Source organism: Coenobita brevimanus, chromosome 72, assembly GCF_032717465.1.
Source record: "Coenobita brevimanus isolate Jiangsu-jjx chromosome 72, ASM3271746v2, whole genome shotgun sequence".
Taxonomy (NCBI): domain Eukaryota; kingdom Metazoa; phylum Arthropoda; class Malacostraca; order Decapoda; family Coenobitidae; genus Coenobita; species Coenobita brevimanus.
In genome coordinates, this window is record NC_137025.1 from 8,486,895 (window position 1) to 8,508,170 (window position 21,276).

At 42.6% G+C, this 21,276-nt stretch overlaps 1 protein-coding gene across 1 annotated transcript in view; it reads left to right on the forward strand.

Moving 5' to 3' along the window:
- Positions 1-692: 692 nt before the first annotated feature.
- The window catches only part of LOC145407012 (uncharacterized), a 122,819-nt gene continuing 102,235 nt past the window's right edge, over positions 693-21,276 (forward strand). The window contains exons 1-2 of the mRNA XM_080278026.1: positions 693-727; positions 11,067-11,265. Coding sequence (XP_080134152.1) covers positions 11,098-11,265 — 168 coding nt within the window. The 5' untranslated portion in view covers positions 693-727; positions 11,067-11,097. The remainder of the gene's footprint in view (positions 728-11,066; positions 11,266-21,276) is intronic.

A 21,276-nucleotide genomic window follows, 5' to 3' on the forward strand; every position in this document is an offset into this window, starting at 1 on the left:
GAGATGGTTTGGTCATGTGGAGGGAATGGATACCAATAGAGTGGTGAAATAGGTATATCTGAGCAAATTTGAAAGAGGTAGGCCAAGAAGAAGGTGGAGGGATATGGTGGATGAATGTGTGAGGAAGAGAGGTCTGGAAGTCAGTGAGGCTAGGGGACTGACAAGAGATCAAGCAGGCTGAATGAATGTTGTGAGAAGAAGTGCATGATCAGGGATTTGGCACCCCTTTTTTAACATTACAGCATCCTGAGTGACTCCATCGGAAACGTTTATATGAAGCTACAGAATGTGGTGAATGTTTTTGGCATATCAGATAGAGCCAGGCTTCATGGGACTTGAATGATGAGTGAATGGAAGCATGGCCCATTGGATTAGGCAAACTTGGAGTGTCTGGACATTGCTACTGCTTTCCCTGCCCTAGGGTGGGGAACGAGGTCCTGATGATGATGATGGTGATGATTTTGATTATTATTATTATTGTTGTTGTTGTTGTTTTCCCTTTCAGCAGAGGACGAGGTCGAGGAGGTTATGGTTGGGGCAGACGTGAAGGTGGCGGAGGTGGAGGACGAGGAGGATACAGCCACAGGGGGGGAGGAGGTGGAGGTGGTGGTGGTGGAGGGAGGTATGGAGGAGGAGGAGATAGGCATCGATGGAGTGATGGAGGGGGAGGAGGTGGTGGTGGGAGAGAAGGACCTTCCAGACCATACAAGGAGTACAACACATACAGGTATACAGGTGGATGGGTATTCTTGGTCTGTCGTAGTCATCATCATAATCATTATCGTCATCAGTTTCGTTAGGGTGGTGGTGGTGGTGATGACGGTGACGTTGATGATAATGATGAAGATGGAAGGAAAACATTTATGCCAAGCTAGTAACAGTGCCTAGTGAATGTGGTCATACACCCATTCATCATTGAAACCTGTATGACTTATATAAAATTGCATATAGCTTAACACTTGCTTCCATCCTGCTCAAAGTTTTCATAGCCTTCATTAATTCTGCTGTTGATATATTCTCCAGCAGTTCATTTTACTAGTTGCTGTCCTTTTACCACTTTATTCATAATTTAGCAAATTAATTTTTTTCCCCAAATTTTTGTGTCATTGTGAGTCTTTGTCAGTTAATATTCATGACTTTCCCTCATTTTCCTACATTAATTAATACATCTTAAAAAAAAGAAAAAAGTTATAAGAGAATTTTGCATTAATTTTTCCACCTGACTCTTCATTATCCCTTTTTTTCTTTGTGCTTATAGCATCTTAGCACTGGTGCAGTACCTCATATTTTCAGTATGAGACTTAAATGTGACACATTTCCCCCAAAATGGAGTTCAAAACTAAATGGCATAGCCTGCATGTGCAAGTCCTCCTATACACAGTATATTTGTCTCATGCTGGGTTAGTGATTATCTTCTCATACATAGAGGTTATGCACCTGAAAGTGCAGGGGTATTTCTTGCGATTATGCCATTATAAAGAAGTTACAAGGCTTGAACAAAGAGTGGGTGAGTATTTGGACCATCACCGATCTTTTTAGTGGCATCTCACTCACTTGTGCTATCTTTTCCTCTTTTTGGATCCTACCTGCAGTTTGTTAGTGGGAAATTCAAATAGGGGTGTTATACATGTAATTAAAACAGTTCAGTGTTGTGCCTGAACCCTTTAACTTTTTGATGTAGTATTAGTGCTGATTTCATTGAGAACATGTACAGCATGCATTTTTAACTGTACAATACGTCCATATTTATTCATCACCTCCATCCTTAAATTAGTGGATATCTCAGTCATAAAAAAATTGATAAAGTTACCATTGTGCTATTAGTCCTGCCAGACTAGCAACTACCATGCCTCAGTTCACAGTACATTACACCTAGTCATGAGCCACAGGGTCATTGTATGCTCCAGCACAATAAGCAAATGTCAACAGCGTTATGAAACGTGATCTGGACTTTGCTTAGATACGGGAACTTCAGTGATTATCCTTATCATGACCAGAGTTCTCTCCTGAATTGAATAATATCATGCACTGGTTGCAATAATAAAACATAAAGGTATTACAGCATTGAAGTGTTAACGGAGATAGCCTCCTCAGATTTTCTTATGCATGGTCAGACTTATCAAATTACATTCAGCCCTGATCAGTTTGTTAATTGGTATGCCAAACTGCCACAATGACAAAAATCCGCAACAATCAAATAAAGCAGTGAACAAGAATAAATGTAACTGGTTCAGGGCCCAGAAATTTACGCTTATCTTTTTGTCAAATACCCAAATAATAACCCCTGTTCACATTGGAGGGACTGAATCAGCAGTGTTCACACCAATTCTGCTACTTTTGATTGTGAACCATAGGACTATTTTTCTCATATTTCTTATACTGTAGTAAAGTTTGTGAGTCAAAATTCTCGTAAGTTTATATTGTCTGTGAATATGAAATTCTCAAAATTAGCCATTCCTAATTATCAGTTACTGTTCTTGTGAATATGACACTTCTCATAACATTTCTCATTCATTTACATTTACGGCTCACTATAACGGGCTTATTGAGGCGCAGGCCATTCTGAAAAAAATGAAATTCCAATAAAAGCAACATCCAGACCTCCTGTTGCCAACCCGAACTTTTTCCATTATATCAGACATTAGTGCGGATTGCACCAACAGTTTGTATACCGTTTTCACTACCATTGCAGTACTGTACAGTACTGTATTATACATTCACTAAAATAATCAAATGGTATAATATATATAATTATACTGCACTTTACACTGATAAACATGTCTTTTATTTACCTTATTGTGGTGAACATAGCTGAATTGGTCAGGCAGTCCAGACTGCTTTTGGCTTTATTGGACTTTTTCTGATATATAAGAATTTAGTCTGGTAGCTCCTTGATGCTGATAAAAGTGAATTCTGGTGTATTGAAGTCTGTTATATTGAGGTTTTACTGTAGTATCCATTTAAATTTTAAATTGCGACTTCAGTTTATTCTGAATTGATACCACAGTCATATCAAAAGCTTATTTCCATCACTGGTATCTATGCAGGCACGTAACTGATTATGGAGTGCTTAAAGTGTTATTACGTCACATGTTTGCACGTGGAAGCCATTTGCTGTGAGGCACACAGTTGCCATAGAAACCAATATGTAACTACCCAGTGACCTACTGTACTGGCCTGCCCGTTCTTCAGATATATTTTCACCCGTTTGGTCAGGATTGTGTATTAACAGCTATTTGGGAAGATGTAAAGCAGTGAAACATTTTTATTATGCTAAGAGCAGAAACAATTTAAGCACTTTAGTTGTTTTTAATGGAACTAATTGTATCAGTAAATGTTGCCTGCAGTTGTCGAAGAAGCAATATGTTTTGTATATTTTTTCCTGTTACAGGTAAGCCCTTAATTCACGCGAGGGTTAGGTTCCCAGACCCTTCGCGTATGTGGTAAATTCGCATATATGTTCTGCCCTTGTGTGCACATAATTACGCATGTCTATATGTATATTACATCTGAATAATACTGTTTATGCACTACATACACCTTATAAACTAGCATCAAGTATTAAAAACAACAAAAATGTAACAAATTTAAAACTGAAACCTGATAAGCACAGGCGTAGGTGGAGACACCTCAGCAGTCTGGTGCACTAGCCCTCACTGCCTCCTGTATGCTACATTCTGCCTTCTTTATTGTATGAACAGTTGACTCATTCACCCCAAACATGCGGTTACAAGACAATTCACAGGCGTAGGTGGAGACACTTTAGCAGTCTGGTGCACTAGCCCTCACTGTCTTCCATATACTACATTCTCCTTCTTTATTGTATGAACAGTTGACTCACCCCAAACATACGGTTCTGAGACAATTCACCATCAGGTCAATTCACCATCAAAACATGGACAATTCCCTGTCATTCTAGTAATATACTTATTACTGATTAATTAATACTTTAATAACTAATTTTCAGGGGGATTTTATAACTCATATAAGTAAAAAACTAGTGTACTGTACTTGCTAAATAAACTGGTATGTAAATAAATGACGGGGAATCGTCCTGACGGAGAATTGTCGCCGACATTCCTCCCTGAAGTTTGTCCACCACTTTAACTTTCTCTGTCAGCAACATCACTTTACAAGTCAGTTTTGGTGTGTTACCACATGCATCACTAGCACTACGCTTATGCCCCATGTTGACAGACAAGGCAAGCAATTACTGGAAGGCAGAAAAATAAGCCACAAATAACGATTTGCAAGTCATGCATGGTTCGACCGTCGGATTCAAACTGACTGTGTGGTGCATGGTAGACCGATCTCCCAGGCTCCCACACACACACATATATGTGTGCACACGGGCAGCAGGTAGGCATTTTTTTATATTTAATTTATTTCTCTTGTATATTGAAATTACTTATTTGAATACTATAATTTTGTTTTAATTATTGTACGAAAAATTCGTGGATAACCGAAATCGTGTGAAAAAAGTTCGCGTGAATTAAGGGATAACCTGTATTTTAATTCATTCACCATGAGGAGTGCAATATTTCTGCGTCTGCCTTTGATTTTCTTCAATTTTTCTCGTCACTTAACCCCCTGACGCTGGCTCATGTCTGAGGACGAGTGGTCAACAGGTGTCGGTTCACGTCTGAGGACGTCTTAATATTTCCCAGGCATGTTTAAACTTAAAAGCGTGCCATACTCACTGAGAGTGGTGTGGTGGGCTCTCTCGTGCGCCTGAGGGTGCAGGGAGAGGCTAGCAAAGAAAGAGGTGGAAAGCTGGGGGGGTTGGGAGGCCCACCCGCGGTGACTGAGGAGGGAGCGGGAGAGGCAGGCAGGAACAGAGTAGGATGGGGGAGAGGCACATGGAGGGGCAGAGTACACATGTAGAGACAGCTGTCTGTCACCCATGCACTAGTAGAGATATACACCAGCCAGTTGATGTAGTATATACAGTATATATATATATAATATATATATATATATATATATATATATATATATATATTTATTTATATAGATATGTGTATTTATGTCTATCTATATCTATATACCTAGGCTGCTTCCCCCAAGGAAAGGGAGGTAGCCGAGACAGGACGACACACTCCCCATTTACTCATCCATTCAAACACATTCATTCGCATTATTTATGTATATACATATAATATAATATATATATAGAGAGAGGGAGTATATATATATATATTCAGTAATCACTCCAATATCCGACGTAATAGTTAGGTCCGGATATTGGTTCTGTCCGGATATTGGGCCCTAGCTTATGGACTTGTACTTATGGACCCTAACTCAGAGAAACACCTATGCAACTCCCTCTGGACATGCATAGCACCTATTTAAGACCCAAATCACACCAATAAGGCACATAAATGACTGAAATAAATGCAAAAGAAACATAAAATGAGGGTTTAGAAGTATGTTCATACATTAATAAACATTCTGGTGACTGGCTCCTGGACTGGTACTTATGGACCCTAACCTAGCCTAACTCAGAAAAACACCTTCCTACTGCACATGCATAGCTCCTAACACCCTATTCACACCAATAAAGGACATTAAAGAGTGAAATGAGGTAAGTATAGTATGGAAAAAAGTACAGTATGAAACATTCTGCCTACTTACAGCAAGTCCATGGCCACCTCGATGAATAACCGCCTCCTCTTGGACTCTGACAGTAAGAAGGATTTCCTGAAGCACTTGCAGTACACTGTTCCTGAAGTCTTGCACTGAACTTAGTCAATCGCACACAGAAGTCCGTTCTCTTCACAGTGTGCACTCTTGTCTAACTAATGCTCCATTGTAACTTACTAAGTGTTGCACTTTAACTTTTCCCATTCTTATAATTTTCCAAAGCCAAAACAAACAAGTCTATTTATGTTAAATATTTTTCCAATTGAGTCTTTTCTCTCACAACTGTAAATCCTTAACACAACACACTGTTTTTTTCACTGCACAACACTCTAAATTCCCGTGTGGTCTAGTGGAGAAGTTCTTGCCGTTTATTCACTGTCAGAGTCCGATAGTATCACTGGCAGGTGACCTAGGGGTGCATCGTTGGGTCGTGGTGATGGCGTACCCACTGCAGACGACTCTGAAGACAGCCGCAAACTCACGTCGAGCGGTGACCCCACCGTGGCTGATGTGCTGGGCTGTGGCTCGGAGCATGAGGGCCTGTCTTGGGGAGGCAATGGAGTGGAGCCAGGGCTGGGCACAGCGGGGGTCACGGGCCTGAAAACACTGTCAGTGGTTGATTGACGCAATGACCGACAATTCTGACGATTGATGATGCGCTGCCTGAAAGCACGCACTTCCTCCATGAGTCCCAAGGGCCCCATCTCCCTGTCGCAGTCCGGGTGTTCCAGGTAATCTAGGACGAACTTTAGATGTTCCCGGAGTGCGCTTAGCTTGGGGATGGCTGGAGTAGTGTCCTGCTGAGAGGAGTCCGCATCATCGTCGCCTTCATCGTCGGAATCTTCAAGTTTGGTACTGACACCTGCAACTGAAGATGCGATCTCGATATCAGACAATGTCTGATACCCAGGATCGCCCTCGTCGTCATCCAACCACTCACGAACATCGCCACATCTACATCGTCGCCGTGCGTACGTAGCCGTGCATGGAAGTCATCCACATCAAAGCCTAGAAAATCGTACTCCACATCCGTTCCGAGAAGCAGACAAGACCAACCATTTTCCAGAGTCTTCACAGGGACTTCCTTCCATGCACTAGCCCAGTTGTAGCGGCGAAGGTTTTCCAAAGTCTGCTTGCCTCGTGTGTCCCGTCCCTCCCTGCACTCGTCCTCGTCCTCGAGAACAACCATCACCTCATACAGGAACTTCCGACGGTATAGGCGCTTTGTTGCCACGATCACTCCTTGGTCCATTGGTTGGATGAGAGCAGTCGTGTTAGGTGGCAGAAACATGCACCTAATACGGCCATTTTCAGCAACCAAGTCCTTGTCGCACGGGTGGGCAGGTGCATTGTCGAGGAGAAGGAGGGCCTTTACCTGGTCGCGCGGGATTCCCAGTGTCTTCGTCTGGTAATGTATGACCTCCTTGACGAAGTGGCGGTGGAACCAGTCTTTGAAGATCACAGCTGTGAACCATGCCTTCAAAGAATGGTACGAGGCAACAGGAAGGACATCCATCACCCCATGAAGGCACCGAGGCTGCTTTGCGCAGCCAACAACAATGAGCTTAAGCCGGTGCATGCCGTTAGCATTGGCACAACACAAAGCAGATATCTGTTCCTTGGAGAGCTTGCGGCCAGGTACACGCTTCTCCGTCTCCTCGGCTAGAGTGTTCATTGGCAGCGAGCGATAGAATAGGCCAGTTTCGTCTGCGTTGTAGACTTGACCGAGAGTGAGGCCCTCCCTGTTGATCAAGCCCTTCACCTTGTGCAGAAACTCATCAACTCCATCCTCGTTAGCGTCCAATGCTTCACCATGTGTTTTACGGTTGGTAAGGCCATGCCGTAACTTGAACGCAAAGAGCCAACCCTCGGATGCCTTGAAGTCTAGGGCGTCGTGAAGCCTTGCGAACTTCTCAGCAGCAGCCTTCAGCTCCGTTCCACGTACCATCACACCAGCAACACGTTGTTGTCGATACCAAATCAACGTGGATCGGTTGATTTCTGCAAACTTGGGGGTAAACATAACCTTCCTTTCCACGTTGTGTTTGCTTCTCGACGAGAAGTCAGCCGTGTACTGCATGAGTTTGTCTCGGGATCTCCTGATATCGAACAAAGTAGACCGAGCCAGGTTAAACTCGCGGAGAATGCGGGAAGAAGACCACCCCGCATCTACTTTCTCCAGTATCTCCCGCTTCTTCTCCAGAGTCAACACCACTCTCTTCCTTTTCTCAGGTGGCGGGGCCATCATCACACACACTAAGAGGAGGCCCAAGAGCAGCAGGAGTCCCTGCAGCAGGTAAGGCACCACCACAAAGGCGATCACGTGGGCAGCCATAACGACGAGCGTGCACTCGTGGCGAGAGACAGGCGGAAAGTGGGGAGGATGCAGCGGCGCTCTATCGGACGTCGGAGGAATGACGCGCCACAACAATGCTCTACCGACCGCGTACGGCAAGTTCAAATTATGGGCCGGAAAAATTCGTTTTTTTTTTTGGGGGGGGGGGACCATTTTGGGAATATTGGATCCCCGGACGATTATGTCCGGGTAGTGGGGATGTTTGGATATCGGGCGTCCGGATATTAGAGTGATTACTGTATACTGAAACTTGAATCAGCTGATTTACGATCGTTCTTTCATCTTAGCATAAGGCTACATACGAGACGTTGGCATTTATAAAAATGCCTAATGACCTTAAATGAACGATCGACATACTTTGGAATTATACGAATAATCTTCATATTACGTCTATATAAACGTTTCGGGACAATTCGCCATCAAGTCAATTTGCCATCACAACAATAACAAGACATTTCGCCATTGGGACTTTTCGTCATCAGGATGATTCCCTGTCGTTTATTTTCGTATCAGTTTATTTAGCAGGTACACTAGTTTTTTAGTACTTTACTTGTACCTCTTCAAAGTCATTTTAAAATATTCCCAGGATGTTGTAGTACCAATGGAAATTAATGAAAACAGCTATGGGTGATGCTAGAACATAATTCAAAAGCAACTACAGCAAGGTAGAAACAAGTTAAATATTGTCTAAAAGTGCAACTTACAAATTATATCCAAAGCCAACGGTATTGAATGAAAATAGACTTTGATAGATCGCCCTGAAAATTAGTTATTAAAGTATCAGTTAATCAGTAATAAGTATATTTATAGAATGACGGGGAATTGTCCTGACGGGGAATCGTCCATATTATGATGGCGAATTGTCTAGGAACCACATAAACAACCCTTGCTTGCTGCAGTAAAGGTAAGAACTGCTGTATACTGTAGTTCTCATGTTTTTTTTCTCTTTATTCACTATTAATTTGTTACTTTAAATGTTTAAACATAAGGATATTTCATGTATGTGAGTGCTAAGGTCTTAGTGTGTGTATGCGAGAGTTTAGGCAGGTCTGGGAATGTATCCCAAAGTCAAAGTCAGATCTTTATTTAGCCATAGAGATTACAATAGTTGACATAACACTTAGTTTACTAGTGGCTGAGCCTTTTGAGAGTCCGGGAACTCTCTTTAAAGGCACCTTGTATTTCTTGCACTTTTGGTAAACATCAGTTGTCTAGTAAGGCTAAAAACTATGATTTGACTAAATCCGCTGTATGACTTTTAAGTTATAATGGTCATCCCCGAATGACCCATGTTACAATGGGATTGCTGTACGATGGATCGCTTTACGATGGGGTTTTCAGGAATGGAACCCCATCGTATAATGAGGGATTACTGTATATATATATATATTGTTTATGGAGCCTCTGTGGTACGGTGGTAAAGTGTGCGTCTTCATACACTGGAGAACGAGGGTTTGCGCCCTGCCAGGGTAATAAACTTTGGGAGCTTTCTTCCGGCCACGTATTGCTTTGGCAGACATAAGGGGTGCTATGGTTGAACCAGCGTCTTATACTATAAAGTATGCCTGCACTCATTTGGCTTGCGCAGGCTGATTACACTTGGTTCACGGACTACACACACATCAAAGCCACTGCAGCAGTACAGTCACACTTACAAGCACTTCACACCATACATACAATCTCTACCAGACAACCTAAGCCACTTGGTAGAGATACAGAGGCTGTATTGTCCCCACTTCGGTCGGGATAGGCTGGTCCTGCAGTGGACACTCAAATGGCTGCTGCTGCTGATGATGATATATTTACATATATACACCAGCCACTTGACACCACGGACTCTACAATGGCAGGAGAGGGTAGGTACACGTTTTTTGTGTTTTTGTATCATTTGTGATTGATTTGTAAGAAAAAAATATATATATATATTTTTGGAAAATCTTAATTTTGAAAATAAGCCCGGTTGTGGGAAGGGGATAGGGGGCAGGGGGCCAGGCGTCAGGGGGTTAACCGATCAACTTGATTTTGCCTTCAGTATTGATGGTAATTAATTTTTTTGTAAGACCATGAGTGCAACAACAAAACCACTGTTCAAGAAGATTTGACAATGTATATGTAAGCACATCAAAATTGATTTGTAAAGCTGACATACTATATATGTATTAAAGTATATTTAAATGGGAAAGTAGCATGAGGTATAGTGAGTTCAGACTATTTACTTATGTCAATTATTTATTCATAAATTTGTGAATGTACTTTTGATATTCTCCAAACCTTGAATATTCCATGGAGAAGGATGCCCATATGGGTAGTATTGGTAGAACTGAGCATCTCTGCTGCCCAATTACACAAATGTCCCTCATCTCCCTTCCATCCCCCAAAAAGAGGATGGTGGACTGAGAAGAGCAGTTTCAGTCTGTGGTCTAATGCTTTTGCATCCAGATGAGCCTGGGACCATAACAACAACACTTCAGTATCCCCAGTTTTAGTATATTTAAGGGTTGGAGTGAGGTGATTCAGAGCATGGCTCTTTGGTCTTACAGGACATAAATAAAGGAGAAAGGAAGCCCTCGGCACAGTTTTCCTTACTCCTTGATCTCTTGGTAAGTGGTAGGAGGCTGCTTGCCTCCTACCACTTACCAAGTGGTAGCCTCATCTCTGCAGCTTTGTAAGGAGGAGTGATGTCCAGCTTTCCCTTGTGCCCCTTTGATTGTTTTTTATGACAGAGAAAATTTAAATAGTAACTCTCCTCCCTTCCTCCACCATATCCACTTTTCTGCAGGCTAAAATTCAAGTTGTGTAGTTGTTATACACTATTTTTGAATTTGTGTTATGTGATACCAATTAATGCACTAGGTAGGTGCCATTTGCAGTGGTTCATATTTCATGGAGTTGGCCAAAATTGATAAAATCTTATATTGCCAGTAAGAAAGGCCATTTATCTATCCATAATTGTTTCATGCAATACCTGTAGTAGCTTTTCCTTGGGAGTGCACATCTTGGAAGGAGAAGTATGGAACTGGCTTTTGTTTTTACATGTTTTTATGTGATGTGTTGCTTGTGGTAACAGGTACCGTGATGAGCCAACTACCAGCCAGGGAATGAACCCATGGCAAGGTGGTGGTGGTGGTGGTGGTGGTGGAAGTCACAAGAGAGGAGGCGGAGGGATGGAGGCCACGGAGCTTCTGCGCTCTCTTACAGAGTATGGACACATCAGTAGCAAGGAGTCACGCATTGCACTGGATATTCTCAAGTCAGTCCTTGGCTCGGTTAGTGTCACTAAGTCTGATTTTTTAGTCGGTTGGCAAATACTGTGAGTGAAGAAGAGCTAGTACTGTTTTTTTCTTTTGGAATTAAAGTTGTTGGCTTATGGCATACAGACGATTCAAACATTTTATGTTGCTGTACAGTCAGGCCCATTGACCATACGAGAGGTAAAATTTGATAAGCTGGTAGTGTGCTGCTAGTTAGTTACCTGCATTCATTGCTGAACTTCTGTGATGTCCTGTGACTCTCATAGTTAAAGTATTATGACTCACAAAGCTGCATGAATGCAGGCTCAGTGATGAGTTGTATGTTTCATTCCCAATAGGTCTTTAGTTTGCATTTTTACAGGTCTCAGTCGTGTATGCATGTGTACAGTAAGTGTATTTATTTATTTTTCACTTGATGACAATTTAAAGGGATACTAGGTGCCATGTAGCTCCAACACTACTGGTATGTGACTAACAAGCAGCTTGGTCAAGTTTTTCAGTGGCTGTCTGTACTTACTGTCATCAACCATTATCTAGGGCCTAAGGTTTGAATTCAGAGTTTTCCTTCTAAGACAGTATTATCCAAGTTAAATGAATCAAGCTAACCTCAGAGAGTAGGTTGTAGTTAAGTACAAGAGATTTGCATAGCTAGTATTCTGTATGTGTCAATCTCAACTTGGACTGTTATCTTGTAAATCAAAAAGTTTTTGTAATATATCCTGGTAAAACTGAAGACCAGAGATAATACTTTATTGATAACAGAAGTGTTTGTAGAAAAATGAAATATAATAGATGCAGTATGTGTGAATGTAAAAGCCTATAGTCGTGGCATGTGAATCTGAAGATGTCTTTATCGTGCTCTGGCAACTTATCCGTCAGCAGTGCGTGATTTCACGTATACCGTAATCCCTCATTTATCCGGACATAATAGAGCCAGAGGCATGCTTGGGTAGTGGCAGCATCCTGATAATGAACACTATTCCCCTACCATACTGAGACCCTACCTGTACCCAACCTCCAGTTTACACCTAACCTTTTTGTACAGTACCTATACTTGATTTGTCAGTGTTTTCTGGTCAGTCAGGCATATTTAGACATCAAAACACACACAGGAACATCCAAAGTAATGCTAAACACCAAGAAAACCTTGCAGAAAAACCACTGGAAACCAAAAAACACCCTGCCTATACACTACTGTATGTACTGTACACCTCCTTATTTTGGCAGTGTTTTCTTGTTATTCTGCCATATTTTGACATCAAAATATACATAATATTTTCGAAAATTATTTTCAACACCAAAAAAACATAAAAAAAAAAAATCCTACCTACACACTATTATGTACAGTATCCCTCCTAATTTTAGGACTGTTTTCAGGTTTGTCTACTGTACCATATTTAGACATCAGAACAGACATAGGAATATCCAGAGTAATGCTAAATGCCAAGAAAACCATGAAAAAAATAAAAAATGGAATCCAAAAACACCCTACCTGTACACTACTGTATGTACAGAACCCCACCCAATTTTGGCACTGTTTTCTGGTCATTCTGCCATATTGAGACATCAAAACACACATAAGATTACCCATATTAATGCTAAAAATCAAGAAAACAATGTATAAACAACAAAAATCCACAAAAAACGTGAAGGTGGTTTGAAAATCAGTTATCTGTGATGAGTGATTGCTTCTGAGGCCCAAAAAAAATTACATGGCTAAATATGCCACCGGAAATTGGTTTTATTAGTATAAATGGTATACTACCATCTTTGCTGGTGTTTATACTATTAGATAAGCTAATAAAAACAAGTAAAACTGATAAGTACAGAAGTGCAGCAATAATGAAGTGTTCAGGAGTAAAACTTACCTTTATATAACTTCCCACCATCTTAGTGCAAAATTTTGCCAGCACCTTCCAAAAGTTAAGCATATGTCTAGATGCAGAATTTCATAAGCTTTCTTGTGGATTTTGCAGAATTTTGATATGACCAATATTAGTCAAATAAATTGCAAAAAACTTTAAAAATTCATGAGTCATTGTCATTACCATGGAGGAGGATAGGGACTGAGGAGATGAATGGGGGAGCCAGGAGGGTATGGAGGAGGGACAGGAGGGAGGGAGAAGCGAGGCTGTGGGCAGGATTCTCCCCTTCTGTTACGAGGCGGACAGGCACTTTTATCGTACATTTACTCGTGGCTTGCGGTCTGTTAGTCGCTGCGTGGCCATACAGAAACACAACTCATGGTGACCGGTGGACTTTTGATGTTTGGTAGAGAGGCCGAAGTCGTGGCTTGCGGTCTGTGTTACAATCTCAGGGGCATTTAGGAAGGTCTTAGCCTGGCGGTCATACGACTTTGAACATTGGGTGGGGATGTGCATGGACGTTTTGACACCACTTGTGGGTTAAAGTCATATTACTCGGGTGCCGGAGGTTCGTTGGGAGTGATCAGACAAGCATGCGACTTTGATCATTCAGTACAGGGGCGTAGGGACATTTTAGTTCTGATTATTACTGTACTCGGGTGCTGGAGGTTCGTTGGGAGTAATCAGATGAGCGTGCGACTTGTATCATTCAGTACAGGGGCATAGGGATATTTTAGTTCTGATTATGGGTTACGGCCATGGTGGTATTTCCTGCTCACTGCTGGACCCCAGCAACCGTGATACTGTTGTTTGAACATGTTGCCTGGCCGGCTGAAGTTCTTGGGGACTATTATGTCCGGATAAGAGCAAGTAATTTTGGATAATAGTTTAATAGAGCCAAGGTCTAGCATCCAGATAATGAACATGTCTGGATAAATGAGGGACTACTGTATATATATAGATTTATATATATATAAATATATACAGTACCCTCGTATCCAACACGCGTTTGTCCAGCACGATTCGCGTCCAGCACGGAGAGCAAAAAATTAGTACGATTTAAAACAATTTAATTACCGTAACATGGGTGCATTAGCATAACATGCACGGAGCTCCGAGAAGTGGGCGAAATCCGCAGAGTTCGCCTCTAGCACGATCACCCCCGGTCCAACACGGTTATACTGGACGTTCCTGTGATGCTGACAGCCAATCAAAACTTCTGATCAAGTTGCCTCCCCCACCCGCTATCGTGACGTGATCGTGATGTCGCCCAGTCAAAAATGCTTCTGCTCTCACGTGATGTTTTGTTTAAATTTCTCCCACCACAATGCCACTCAGTTGCATAATTCGCATTGGAAGGTGCTTTTTTCTCGCTGCATTTTCTGCCCTTGCAACTGCATTTTATCCTGCTCACGATGCCTAGGAAGCCTTCTGAGAACCCCAAGAAGCAGCGTCACCTCCCTCAGGCCACCAAGCTGGAAATCATCGAGAGGAAGAAGAAAAGGGAGAGAAAAGTGGACATTGCCAAGGCCTACGACGTGAATGAAGCCAGCGTGAGGACCATAATAAAAAACCAAGACAAGATCCTGGCAGCAGTGAAGGCTTACGGAGTGCTAGGACAGGCAGAAGCAGGACTTTACATGGATGTGGATGAGGATAGTGATTCTAAGAGTGATTTCGCAGGATTTATGAGGGAGGTTGAGGAGCAGCAGCCATTACCCGCTAGTGACGCCAGCAGCCATCCTCCGGGGACCCAGTAGGACTACCTACAGCCTCGGATACCACCTTCCATTCCCAGCAAGCCCACCAACACTATTCTAAAATGTTAGTTATCATTCATAGTACAGTACCCTCGCGTCCAACACGCGTTAGTCCAGCATGATTCACATCCAGCACGGAGAGTAAATAATTAGTATTATTTAATACGATTTAATTACTGCAACACGAGTGTGTTAGCATAACACGCACAGAGCTCCGAGAAGTGGGCGAAATCCGCAGAGTTCACCTCTAGCACGATCACCCCCGGTCCAACACGGTCATACTGGACATTCCCATGATGATGATAGCCAATGAAAACTTCTGATCAAGTAGCCTTCCCTGCCCGCTATCGTGACGTGATCGTGATGCCGCCTAATTAAAAAACGCTTCTGCTGTCACGTGATGTTTTGTTTAAATTTTTTCCGCCACAGTGCCACTCAGTCACATAATTCGCATTGGAAGGTGCTTTTTTCTTGCTGCATTTTCTGCCCTTGTTACTGCATTTTACCCTGCTCACGATGCCTAGGAAGCCTTCTGAGAACTTCAAGAAGCGTTGGCACCTCCCTCAGGCCACCAAGCTAGAAAGCATCGAGAGGAAGAAGAAAGGGGAGAGGAAAGTTGACATTGCCAAGGCCTACGACATGAATGAAGCCAACGTGAGGACCATAATAAAAAACCAAGACAAGATCCTGGCACCCGAAGGCTATCACACAGCACTTCATACCAGGTTTGCCGAGGATATGATGGTAAATCGGAACGGTAACGTGGTAAAATTGCCGATGATACCATGGGCATTTGGAATTCATCAGGATGGATTCCTGCCGAGGATACGACGGGCAAAACAGTGTGACCAAAACCCAGGCGACTCGACAGAGAATGTGTCGTACTACAGCATTGAACATTTAGCCTGACACTGAATACATATTAATATTTTAGAATAAATATAAATCGTTTTGAAACCCTTCTCATCGGCGTGTGTACCAGTTTATAGAGAAAGTTGCTTCTCATTCTCTACCGAGTCGGCGACAGCGATCACTTTCCACAATCACGAGACGGGGCTCTGGCAACAGTGTGAGAAGCATGCCCTTTGCCGAGGATTACAGAGTGCTAGGACAGGCAGAAGCAGGACCTTCCATGGCTGTGGACGAAGATAGTGATTCTGAGTGTGATTTCGAAGGATTTATGAGGGAGGTTGAGGAGGAGCAACAGCCATTACCCGCTAGTGACGCCAGCAGCCATCCTCTGGGGACCCAGTAGGACTACCTACAGCCTTGGATACCACCTTCCATTCACAGCAAGCCCACCAACACTATCCTAAAAGGTTAGTTATCATTCATAGCACAGTACCATTTATTCTAATTACAATTGTACCAATATATGTATAGGTATATGGTAGGTATTTAGGGTGACTTTTCCTAGGGTTGCTGACATAATTCATTTTTCCCCATAAGCTCCATTGTTTGTCCAACACGTTTTTGGTCCAACACGTGACCCATGCATGACAACATTACCGTGTTGGACGGGAGGGTACTGTACAGCACCATTTATTATAATTACAGTAGTACCAATATATGTAAATGTATATGGTAGGTATTTAGGGTGACTTTTCCTAGGGTTGCTGACATAATTCATTTTTCCCCATAAGTTCTGTTGTTTGTCCAACACGTTTTTGGTCCAGCACGGGACCTGTGCATGACAATATTACCGTGTTGGACGCGAGGGTACTGTGTGTATATATATATATATATATACAGTGCTTGTCACCGCAGTGCACGATTCGCCTTGTGAACGATTCGCCTTGTGCACAAGTGACCAAAAATCATAACCAAAAACCCTTTAATGCGTGAGTTTACCGCACAGAACGCGAGGCAGGGGCAAGGAGTGGCTCAAAATGCCATTTTCTACTAGTGCGCGACCACCCCTCACAGAGCGCGTCACGTATCGTCATGTTGATGTGCAGAAATTCCCGGGCATTCTACTGCGCAGCTTGGGGTACAATGTAGCGGGCGCGCCATAACAGTCCCGGCTTGTGCACTGTGCGGATCCGCTCTCTACAGCTAACCTGTTGTGTACAACGTGTGGTGTTTTTTGTGCTGCCAGTACTTTGCTGCACCATGGCTCCAACCCCAAGAGTAAAGAAACTTCTGATGCACGCCACCAAGTTAAAGATAATTAAGATGAAGGAGGAGGGTCAAGGAAACATGGCTATCGGGAGAACCCTGGGACTGGCTGAATCTACAGTGAGAGCACTGTGGAAGAATCGTGAAGCCATAAAGGCTGTAGTGAAGACGTACGGTGCCTCTAACCTAGACGGCCGTTCGCAGGTGGGAAATCGTGCTATGATATTAATGGAGCGCTATCTTGCCACCTACATAATGCGAAAAGAAAAGGAAGGTGTTCCACTCAATGGAAGATTTGGAACCAAGCCCAGCTCTTTTACAAGGCTGCATCTCGAAGGTTAAAAGTGGAAAAACTGTTCAGGGCATCAGTCGGATGGGTGGACCGTTTTCTCAAGCGCAAGGAACTCCGTTACGTGAAATTGTCTGGTGAACGTGCCTCTGCCGATGAGCTGGGCGCGAGAGACTATCCTGCAATATTTAAAACAATTATTGAAGAGGGACAGTACACCAAGGACCAGATCTACAACATCGATGAAACGTCCTTATATTACAAGGCCATGGCAAAATCAACTTACATTGCTAAAAGACAGAAACAAGCCCATGGTCGCAAGGTCCAGAAGTGTAAGATGACGGTAATGTTCGCTGTAAACCTGTCTGGGAGCCACAAGATGAGGCCAGTTGTTGTACACACAGCTTCACATCCAAGATGCTACAAAAACGTCACGAACATGGATGCAAGTGGCGTGTATTGGTATAAGTCCATAAATGGTTGGATGACCGGGAACATTATGGCAGACTGGTTAACGAGGCGGTGTGTCCCTGATGCGAGAGCTGAGTGTCGGGAACTGGGCATTCCATTTAAGATGCTCCTTATGCTTGATAACGCACCAAGTACCCTCCATACCTGGAAGATCTTCACAAGGATTGTCGTGTTGTGTTTCTGCCGCCCCGCACAACGTCACTAATTCAGCCACTCGATCAAGAACTAATTGCCACAGTGAAGCATTTCTACCATAAGGAAGTGTACGACTGCCTACACAGGAAGACCGACACACAAGAGGAGCTTCATGCCCTACAAGATCATCACGACGAAAACCTTGATGAGGCATCTGCTCCCATTCCATCTCCACCTGCACCTCTATCCCGACCTACCACAGATGCCATGACTGTTGAGGCTTTATGGCGTAACTTTACGGTGAAGGACGCAGTTGAATTTCTCCTTCAAGCCTGGCACCAGATTACACCTGCAACGGTGAACCATGCGTGGCGAATGCTCGTGCCTCACCTGTGCATCACCCAGGAGACGGCCATTCAACCACTGGCCGATGCTGAGGCAGCAACATTGACAGCAGCACAAGCTGTACCAGGTTTCGAGGACGTTACATTGGCGGACATACAAGAAGTGCACACTGCTACTGAGGAACAGCCTCCTGAGGAAGTGTTGCAACGGATAGACGAGGGTGACGCAGAGCCCGACACCAGACAGAGTCAAGTTGAGCAGCCTAGTGTGATGGAAGGCAGGACTGAGCTGTGTACGTCAAACATTAGCAAGATCCTTGCTGCCGTGGATAAGCTCAAGGAAGAGGTGAAGGCACAGGAAGTGAGCAACCTAAGAACGGAGGAACTTCTGGTTGGTATCGACAAACTCTTACGTTTCTACACAGACAGGCACAGGGAAGAAATAAACAGAAGACAGACGCTCATAACAAGCTACACACAGCAGCCTCAAGTTGGTGAAATAGCGGAACCATCGACATCGTCTGCTCCTGATCCTGTTGAGGATGAAGAGGATGCAATGTCAGAAGTGTCAGCATTGGACTTTGAAGGGTTTATGGCCGAAGTGAGTGACTTTGAGGCTCCTGGGGAAGGTGATCAAGAGGAGTCTGCGGAGGGAAGTGTTGGTGCGGTGGGGAGTGTGGCACTGTAAGTGTTGCCACGCCTCGGAACCCCTGTCATTTAAGGTCATCAGGCCTGTTGTCTACTGTTGTTAAGGTGACTACCCATATTTTTGTTATTGTAGCTATAGTTTTAGTACAATGTCTGAAACATATGACCTTTATTATGTCTCTAAGGGCCAAAAAATGTCCAGGTATGAGGGGGTACCGCCCATATGTAAATATTCCCATAAGATTATGTATTCCTAGTACGCGAATTCCCAGTGCGCGAGCGCGTGCACCGCCCAATCTCTCGCGCACTATGCAAGCCCACTTATACATATATATATATATATATATATATATATATATATATATATACTGTATACATATACACACATTTTCAGTAATATATATATATATATATATATATAGATAGATAGATAGATAAAGATATTCAGTATATATATATATATATATATTTATATATACAGTAAGACCTCACTATAACGCACTACTTGGGGACCAAACCATTCCGAAAAATGCGAAATTCCGATAAAAGCAACATCCGGACTTCCCCCTGCTAATCCGGACTTTTTCCGATATATCAGAGATTAGTCCAGATCGCATGAATGGTTTTTAAACAATTTTGACTACTACTGCAGTACTTTACTGTGTTATAACTTCACTACATTAATCAAATGGTATATTATATATAATAATACAGTACTGTACACTGATATAGACATGTTTTATTTACATTATTGTGGTGAACATAACTGAAGTGGCCAGGCAGTTCGGACTGCTTTTGGCTTTATCGGACTTTTTCCGACATATAGGAATTTAGTCCGGTAGCTCCTCGAGTCCGATAAAAACGAATTCCGGTCTATTGAAGTCCGTTATATCAAGGTTTTACTGTGTATATATATATATATATATATATATACACACACACACATATACACACATACATACATACAGTAATCCCTTAATTTACGCGAGGGTTACATTCCCAGACTCTTCGCGTATGTGGTAAATTTGCGTATACGTTCTGCGCATGTGTGCATGTAATTACGCATGTGTTTTAATTGTATTACATCTGAATAATACTGTTTATGCACTACATACACTAATAAACTAGCATAAAGTATGAAAAACAAAAAAAATGTAAGAAATTTAACACTTACTGAAAGCAGACAAGTACAGGCGTAGGTGGAGACACTTTAGCACAGTCTGGTAAATTAGCCCTCACTGCCTCCCGTATGCTACATTTTGCCTTCTTTATTGTACGAACAGTTGACTCATTCACCCCAAACATATGGTTCCGAGACAAGTAGCCGTCAAGTCAATTCGCCATCAAAACATGGATGATTCCCCGTCAGGACAATTCGCACCCTGGAATATTCCCCATCATTCTAAAAATATACTTATTTTTGATTAATTAATGCTTTAATAACTAATTTTCAGGGGGATTTTATAACTCATATAAGTAAAAAACTAGTGTACTGCACTAGCTAAATAAAATAAATGACGGGGAATCGTCCTGACGGCGAGAAGTCCTGACAGCGACTTGTCGACGACATTCCTTCCCTAAGTTTGTCTAACACTTTAACTTTCTCTGTCACCGACATCACTTTACGAGCCCGTTTTGGTGTGTTACCACATTCATCACTAGCACTACGCTTAGGCCCCATATTGGCAAACAAGGCAAGCAGTCACTGAAAAGCAAAAAAATAAGCCACAAATAACAATTCGTGAGTCATGCACGGTTCAACCATCAGATTCAAACTGACTGTGTGGTGCGTGGTAGACCGACCTCCCACCCATGCGTGCACAGACACACACGCACACAGTGTATGCACACGGGCAGTGGGTAGGCATTTTTATATTTTATTTATTTCTCATATATGAAAATTATTTATTTGAATACTATAATTTTATGTTTTAATTATTGTACGAAAAAACTCGTGGATAACCGAAATCATGTGAAAAAAGTTCGCGTGAATTAAGGGATTACTGTGTGTGTGTATATATATATATATATATATATATATATATATATACAGTAATCCCTCCAATATCCGACGTAATAGAGCCATAGTCAGGTCCAGATAGTGGTCCTGTCCGGATATTGAGCCCCAGCTTATGGACTTGTACTTAAGGACCCTAACTCAGAAAAACCCCTATACAACTCCCTCTGGACATGCATAACACCTATTTAAGACTCAAATCACACCAATAAGGGACATAAAAGACTGAAATAAATGCAAAAGATGCATAAAATGAGGTTTTTGAGGTAGATTCATACAATATTCAACATTCTGGGTACTTACAAGTCCCTGGCTCCCGGACTGGTAGTTATGGACCCTAACCTAGCCTAACTCAGAAAAACACCTTCCTACTGCACAT